At 33.0% G+C, this 9,019-nt stretch overlaps 1 protein-coding gene across 1 annotated transcript; it reads right to left on the bottom strand.

The window, feature by feature from the left end:
- Positions 1-5,309: 5,309 nt before the first annotated feature.
- On the bottom strand, positions 5,310-7,274 carry LOC114369201. Its single transcript, XM_028326396.1, has 3 exons — positions 6,482-7,274; positions 6,185-6,377; positions 5,310-6,095 (listed from the first exon to the last, which is right to left on the bottom strand). Exons 1-3 carry the CDS (start codon positions 6,908-6,910, stop codon positions 5,554-5,556), a joined length of 1,164 nt encoding a protein of 387 aa, XP_028182197.1. The 5' UTR covers positions 6,911-7,274; the 3' UTR covers positions 5,310-5,553.
- Positions 7,275-9,019: the final 1,745 nt, after the last annotated feature.

Below are 9,019 nucleotides of genomic sequence, written 5' to 3'. Positions count from 1 at the left end.
ATGATTATGTGAAATAGTTGAGGGGTTTTACTCCTCATGTCGTGAGAAGCATTTCTATATAATTTGTTTGTGATTTGGACAATATTTACTATATTAGTGTAAGAATTAGATTGTTGGAAACGTTCTTTATCATGTTTTAGTCTCACAAGCTTATTATGTGTTGATGAATATAAAACATATATATGTATATGAATTGTTAAAATAAATTAGGAATTAATAATTCAAATAATAAAATTAAATCGAAGCAAATTAATATATTAAGATTCAACGATAAATACTTTCAATGCATTTTTAGTTTAATTATTTATTAACTCTTTTTAATTGAAAATAATATAGTTCAATTTAATACATACGTTTTCGTGTCATGTTAATATTATTATTATGTGATATGCATATGATGCATGAGGCATGATAACATGATGTAGTGGGATTATGAAAGTGAGATGAATTATGTGTAAGTGACAAGTTGAGTATGTGTTAAATTATGAGATCACACATGTATTGAGATGTTGTGTGCATTGAATTATGAGTTATGAATCGTACAATCACATAACTGTAAAACCCTTTAAGAGCGACGAGTTAATACACAACGAGATCCACTGTGGGAACCCGAAAAATTGAATCACTTTGAGACGCGACGTGTTAAAATTATTTTGAGAACAATTGAGGAGTCGTGTGTTTTGTATATGTCAGAGATAGAGTCTGCATATTAAAATTTTTTTTGGGTTGAACCTGAATCAGGAGGGAGAGATCCTAACAAACTTTTCGAAGTCTAGGCCTTGAGGATAAATACATTCAGTTTGAGTGCTCCTTTAAGTGTGTATCGATCTCACATGGTTTGAACATTCTCGCAAAATAGTGTGACCCTGATTGATCTCTCTAAGATTTTACCTAATCTGACTTACCAGTGTGTGGTCTCTTGTCATGTACTCTTAGGTGGCCGATGAGGTTTTTCACTGAGATGGTATCACATTGCATATAGGATTGAGTAATGATCATTGTAACTTATTACATGATGGTGAGTAATGAACTGTGTGAGTGTGAGATGTTGTGTTGTACTTAAGATGTGTTGTTCTGAACACGTGATTAATGTGAAGGTGTGAAATAATTTTGTGATTAAATCTTTGGGATAAGTGATGTTACCCGATGAGTTGTAAAATGATGCAAATTGTGCTAAGTTGAGCTTGTTATTTTGTTTATCTCTACCTATTTAGGAATATGATAACTCACTGCTTGTGTGTTGTTTATGTTTGGATCATGTGATGATCTCGAACCTTGTGTTCGTAGGAACAAATAGTTATGTGGATGACTTTAAAGAACCTCGTGCTAGAGGATGTTGAGATACAATGCTAGAATAAAATGTGACATTGGGGCATGAGTTTCTATATTATTTGCATAATGTTCTGAACATATTATTTTATGTTGTTTCGTTGCTTAACTTGTTTTTCTTTTGTAAAAAAAATTAGACGACCTTGTTTTGGATCAAAGATGTTTTCATACCTTTATTTGATAAACTTTTAATTTGATGGTTAACGTGGATATGAACCTTTTACCCATGTAAACTCTTTTATGTTTAAACAATAAAATCTATTTTATGTAATTCCGCATTTTTATGTATTTTATTATATAAATATATATATTAGGTAGAGGGTGTCACATTATACAATGATAGTAATAATGTAAAAGTTTTACACAATCATCCAATCAAAACATACATATATGATAAGTTTGTTGACTCTTTCTGAGATTAATGTCTATGTACTAACCGTGTAAAATAATTTTACACTGTCATCCAATTATAAATAACTATTTGCATTACTTTAAGATAATTATTTTAAAAGTCAACAGACTTACCATACATGATGGATTGTGATTGGATGTCTGTGTAAAATATTTTACAGTATCAATGTATAACCCTTTTTCTCTTAAAATAATTATCTTTTAAAGTAATTCAAATAATGATTTGTGTTTAGATGATTGTAAAATTATTTTACACCATACGAAAAAAATAATAAGTTAGTAACTTTTTCAAATGGGAAAAAAATTATACCCTGACAATGTAAAATTTTTTACACCATCATCCAATCATAATTTATCATGTTTGATAAAATTATTTACTTTTATAATAATTATTTTAAAAATTATATCAATGATGATTTATAATTGAATAATAATATAAAACTATTTTTTATGATCATTAAATTCTTTTCAAATTCTAGAATATTGCTTTGTAGGGTATGTATAGCACAACGGATTACATAGGCCCACCGCAATGATTGAGAGTAATTTTATCATTTTTATGTGTATGTATGTATACATGCACAGAGGAAAACGTTAGTTGGATTATGTTATTTATGGGAAGCTTTTTCTTTTTAAGTTACACAATGCCAAAATTTTATAATAATTCGAGAAAAGGTTACATTAATTAACATAAAATCCAGATAAATATATCAACCAGTCACACACAAACACAAAAAAAAACGTTTAAAGATTTATTTTGCTTTTATAAAAAGTATAAAAAAGAAAAAGCAAGTGATGAGAATTTGTTGAGGACAAAAATTATATATAGTTCGTTATCTATTTTTAGTGTTATTTTTTTTAAAAAAAAAGTTTTACTTTCGTAATCCGTTCAATAAATAAACAACAAATAATTAATAAAAACAAAATTAATTAATAAATATAATTCTCATATTCGACTGGACATAAATTGCTTACTCTAATATGAAAAAGTTAACGAGAAGATTTTTTTCAAACAATCCTTATAAAATGTGATCATCTATTAGTATCATAGTTGATAACGATTAGGAGATTCAAAACAAAGGACAAGGAGCATATGAATACAAATAGAAAACATTATTCATATTCACTTGACCTATATCGTTATACCCCTCTTCAAATTAATTATATCTCATTTATAAAAACAACAAAATTAATTAATTAAGAGAAATAAAAAAAATTTAAATGAATAGAGCCTACCTTTAAATTCCATACTCGATATTTAACCAAAAAAAATCTCATACTTGATAATTTAAAGTTGGACTTGGTTTGAATGCTAATGTTATAAATCATGTTTGAAACAAATGAAGGTGCTAAGAAAACAATACAAACAAAGCAAGAAAGGATATGTAAATAATATAATACAAATAATATCAACTAACAAATATAACTGAACCTTTCCAGATCGAGTTAAGTACATGTTTGGAATGGATGTTAAGAAAACAATAAAAAAAAAGATAGACAAACAATCTTAAATAAATTGATAAATATAGTAGAACTCTCTCAAATTGGGATTAAGTATAAAAATTTGAAGTGGATCAAGTACAAGTTTTCGTCTACTCTCACTTTGTAAAAGTCTATGAGGAAATTAGACCATCACATTAATTATGATCAACAATCAAAGTCATAGTTGATAATTAACAACTATGAGATCAAGAACAAAGGACAAAAAACGGGTGAGTAAAAATAAGAAACTACGATATTTCAACTGGCCTATAATAAAAATGTTTGAAATATATAAAATTGTCAAGAAAATAATCCAGACACAAGAAAAATAAATAATCTAAAGTTAATATTATTTTTATTCACAAGTGAACTTTTATGCAAGTGTAAAAAAAAGTTATCCTTGTTCTGAAATTCACAATATTTAAATGATTTACGCATCGCAAAACATCTCTATAGTCTAATGTAATTTTTTTACATTCACTTGTCACACTTTTCCATCTTCACCAAAGTGCTTGAACAGGTATTTTCATAGATAAATTCTTCGTGATTTTGACCCAAAATAGAGAAAAGTTTGAGGGGAAAATCAAAACACTGGTCGGTGGTCAGAACTAATACTAACTCAGAAGGTTGTGGTGACTTGTGAGAGTATCAGTCAGTCTGAGGCATAGAAAATTTACAAAGGCACCAAATTTGGTACGAATCAAGCAGGGTTCTGTTAAGAAGCCGATGTAGGAGGGTTTATTTATGCTATAAAGTTATAAAATAATATTTTGAAAATGACTTATAAAAGTATTAAAAGTAATTTTATAAAAAAATATATTAGTTTTTCAGTATTGCAAAATATTTATGTTTTTTTATATATGATAATCAAATATTTAAATTCACAATTTTCAACCTTCCCAAAACCAAATGTGATGGCTCACACGTGTCATGCATTCCAAGGTAGTAAGGTACCTTCCCTGAGTTCCCTCAGGCTCAGACTGAGAAAGTGGAATAATATGCCATTATTGCCAATGCCAACTTACAAGTTACAGCCTTCAGTCACAGTCAAATTTGCTCCTCACACTTTCACGTCCTTTTTTTTTTTACTGTGGGGTCGCAATTCATGATCCACTGCCGCGTGTTATGTTTTACCAGCTGGGTTATAAATTCACAAACCATATTATATTTGTAATTTTGTACCATAAAAAATCAATAAAAAATAGGAAATTAGGCAATTCTGGGTTAGAGAAAAACTACTATGATGAAAATGGGGTGCACAGATTGAATAAACATTAGCAGAATAAATATTTTAAATAATATTTCCTTATTTTCATAATAATATTGAGTTTTCTGGTAAATATTAATTATTATTTTGTTCTCGGTTGTTGGTCACGGATTTCCTGTTTTCGTTTATTTCAAGATGGCACGAACCTTCCTTCTGCGTCGTTTGCTGGCGTCACCAATACCGCTAAACTATTCTCAGTTTTCTCATTCCCTGCTTTCTATAATGAAAGTAAAATTCTGTCAAAAAAATAGTGAAAGTAAAATAAAATTCTCAGAACTGTGTTCGTATTTAAGTGATAAAATTGCTTAAAAAAATTAAAGGATAAGATATATAAATATAAATAAAGATTCTATTAATCTATTCTAGTAGTACAGTACTCCTATTAAACTGATTTCACGAAAGGATGCGAAAAAATTAAGAAAGAAAAGCTTCACCCCGTTGTCTCCCTTCAAGGGACCGAAATGTTGCAACTCATCTATCTCTGCTTTCCCTTTCAGAGATCAACAACCCAACCACAGTTGATATTACACAATACAAAGACAGTACAGTATTACTGTATTGTACAGACGCAAAAACTGGGGTGTTAAGAAATCCTTTTCCTTTTATAGCACAAAGAAACTATTTTTGTCTTAAGAAATAACAAAAAATTATGTATGTCACCTATGCACATAATAATTCCAACCAACAATTAAACAAATATTTTTCCTCATAATATAACAATGATAGAGAAATGTTTATGATGCCCTAATGCATGAATGTATGCTCAAGCACTTAGCATTTTTTTTTTAACTTCAAATAAACATTGTATTTTACTTCTAAATTGATTCTGCAAATATTTACTCTTATCTCCTGATATTTTATTACAAGTACCTCATCTATTGTTGCTTCTTACATCATAGTCCCCCGGGAGACCGAAAAAAAAAAAAAGTAAAATTAAAAGAAAGAAAAGAAGTAAAATTGAAAGAAAGAAAAAAGTCTTGCTCTTATCCAAATATTTTTTGTTATATTTTAATTACCATTTTTTTAAAAAAGAAAAAGAAAAAAAAAAGTGCAAAATTTTTTTTCTATGGCTTGTCCCTGAGAAGAGAGGCTAATCCGGTGACCACCTTCGCACCTCTCTCAACACTCCTCACTCTCACCGCCGGTGGCTGCCACGTCGGCGTCACAACCGATGGCAAGCTGTTCTCACCGCCGGGAAAAGTCTCCGGCTTCGGCGACGATGCTTTTTCGCCGAAGATCAGTTCCAATTCACCACACTCACTCTCCCGGCCGTCGATCAAGTTCTCCGTCGAGTCATTGACGGCGGAGGACGATGGCGGATTCGCCCTGGTGCAGGAGCTGGATAACCACTTGGCCAGAATGTACTCCGCCTTCCTCCACGGCGGAACGTGCATCCCCTTCTTCTTCAAGCTCTGCTTCGCCGCCTCCGACACGGCGGCGACGATCTGGCAGAGTCGATCCGATTTTCCAACGAAAATGAACGGCAGAGACTGAAGGATCGCCTTGTAGGTTCCCGTCGATCGAGCTATCTCGAACTCCGATCGGAAATCGATATCAATTATCAACCTCTCACCTTCCACAACCACATCGATGTATTCATATTCACCTGAATTAATCAAAACCACAAATAATTAAAAAAAAATCCTCAAAATATTTATTCAGAAAACTTGGGGAAAATAAAAGAAAAAGGAATACCGGCAGGGCAGGTTGGGGTTTTGTCCCATTTCGAAGTGCAAATGGAGGAATCGTAACCGAGAGAGGAAAGGCTTTCGGTGACGATCTTTCTCAAATCGTCTTTCCGCTTATAAACCTTGCTGTTCTTGTCAACGATCTTCGATGTGTCAGCTAAGAGGTTTCTCTCCATAACACTCGCGCAAGGAATCAAGCTCTGCAAAAACAAAAAAAAAGTACGGAATTGAAATTATTAAAGCTTTTTCGATGCTGAGAAAATCGTGAACTATAGCTAGTTAGGTTTTTGAGCTAGTTAGTTACCTTGAGTGCGTCACTGGCGTCGCAGAAGGAGCCAGAGGAAACTGAGTCGCCGAAGATGTCGAGTTCCTCGTCGGAGCTGTCATTGTTGTTGCCGTTGAAGCAGTTGCAGCGGTTGCGACCGCATTTCGCGGTGGCCGGTGCGGGCTTCTCGTTACTCTCTTCGATGAAACTCTGCACCATTTTGTCTAAGCAAACGGAGCTCGGTTCAAACTCCGCCGCTCCGTCTTTGGTGTTCGACTGGGGAGCCTCGCCGGCGGCTGGTTTCTCGGACGAGGAAGTCGAAGAAGTCTTGAGCACATTCGAGAACTGACGGTCGAACACGAAGAGCCTCTTCAGGCGCGACTTCAGCACCGGCTTAACGGCGTCGTTTCGGATCACCGCGAGCTTCTGTGAATCGACGTCGATTGGTTGGATCTTCATCGGAGGCATGACTGACAAAAAAAGAGGGGGGGAAATCGCAAGAGAAAAAAAATCCGCTCAAAACCTGTGTCTCTTTCTAACGACTTCAACTACAACTACTCTATCATGTAAGTTCCATTTTGAGGGAAGAAGGATCGAATAACTTCTAGACTACTACGCGAGTAGAGGAGAAAGAGGAGGTGAAAAACGTTTCGAGGTCAAGGCTTTCGTGAAAAACATGGCGACGATGGTATGAGAGACGTGCATTGCTCAAAGAAAGAGAAAAGAGTTTCGCCGGAATGTTCATTTCCCCGGCGAGATCCTCGTCGCCGGCAGTGAGTTACGGTTTCGGATGGAAGAGCTTTTTTTTTGTTGTTGTTTAATTTTCGCTGTTTAGCGTTTTGGATTAGGTGTAAGGAGTGGGTGGGATTGGTATTTATAGCGAAGAGGCAGAGTTGCTGACATGGCTGTTTCTGCCACGTGGGATCCTACGTGGCGTGGGTGATTTGGGCACCCAAGGCAGTCACGGAGCACTTGGGTTGGCGACGCGTGTCGGAGAAGATTATCGTGCGCTGTACGCATTGGGTTTTTGTAAGGGGGGAATTTACGATAGTGCCCTTGCCACTACGTCGAATATCGGGTAGATGCCCCTCGTGTTCTGGGGTTATTGAAAACCACCCACAGTGCAGAGCGATCGTGGCGATTATGCATTACGCTATTACGTGCCATTTTTATTGTTGTTTTTGAAATTTTAAATTGAAAAGGTGGAGGAAATTTGAAACCTGTGATGTGAAACCAGATATGGGGATTTTTTCGTGAGGAGTGTACGAAGACCATGGTATTATGGTGGATCAAGGCGTTTGGAAATTGGAAACATGTGGAAAGACAAAGGTTTTCTTGCATTCTAATTTTTAAAAAACAAAAAACATGTGACTGAGTATTTATTTTGTGCTTTGGAAATTTTCTTAAATTTATAGATCAAAAATAGAAAAACATTTCTGTTCATTTTTATGCTTTTTTTTTAATTTCTATAGCTATTTTCAGTCTAATCTTTTTCAAAAGGGGTAAAGATTAGCATACAATATTATCTTTAAAAAAATACATGTAATTTACACACAAAAAAATAAATTTAACATAATATGATTCTTTATTTTTGCTACTTAGCTTAATAGGATTCAATCATACAAGTAAATTTTAATTTTGGATAAAAATTAACTAAACTAGTATAATACTGACCAAGTTAAACGATTAAAATTAATTTACTCAATTATTAATTAACTAAATTAATACAAACTTGTTTCACTACTCACCATTTTTTCTTTTTTGAAAATTATACCATGGTTTAAGACTCTTATAAAGAAAATAACTAATAAAAAAATTATACGAGAAAATAAGTGATATATCAATCGCATATCATCCAATCATGGCATGTTATGTATGATAAAATAAGTTTTTTAATGCTTTAATTTTCATGATAATTTCTTTATAAGTTTGTTTTAAAACAAAATTTCTTTATAAGTTATGCATACAAAATGAAATTATTTTGAATATGGTAAAGAACCTAAGTTCCATGATTGGCAATAACTACAATATAAACAAAACACAATACAGATCCTTAAATCCTACAATAATTTATCGAAAGAATTTGGTTTGCTCTTCCCAAAAGCGGATAACCGATATGAATGGGAAAACTTTAGAGTAGCTGGGAATCACATCCGTAAGTTGGAAGCAGTTGCCATAGCGTACACTGCACAGAAAGATGTGTTCATGTAATCCAAAGACAAAGCATACCAGGCAACATTCCGAAGCTGCATTAGTTATCAGATTATCTATCATTGATCATCAAGCACCTTATGTAAGGGTTTATTTATTATTTCTTCTTAACAGAAATCTATGCAATCAGTTCAGCTAAGCGAATAGTTGCATACTCATCTTCATCCATGTTTTAAAGAGTTGGATAATATCTATATCTATATTCGTATTTGATCAAGACGGATATTAATTATCAAAGTTAGGATGAATTCAGGTAAATACTCATAGATATATTTATTTTGGTCATGTCAAAGTTTGATGTCATATAAAAGTAAATATTAGAGGTAGTAGAATGTAATTTACTCCTAATTCATTTTTTCAGAATTT

This window comes from Glycine soja, chromosome 10 (genome assembly GCF_004193775.1).
Source record: "Glycine soja cultivar W05 chromosome 10, ASM419377v2, whole genome shotgun sequence".
Classification (NCBI taxonomy): domain Eukaryota; kingdom Viridiplantae; phylum Streptophyta; class Magnoliopsida; order Fabales; family Fabaceae; genus Glycine; species Glycine soja.
This window is presented reverse-complemented; position numbering and strand designations above follow the sequence as displayed.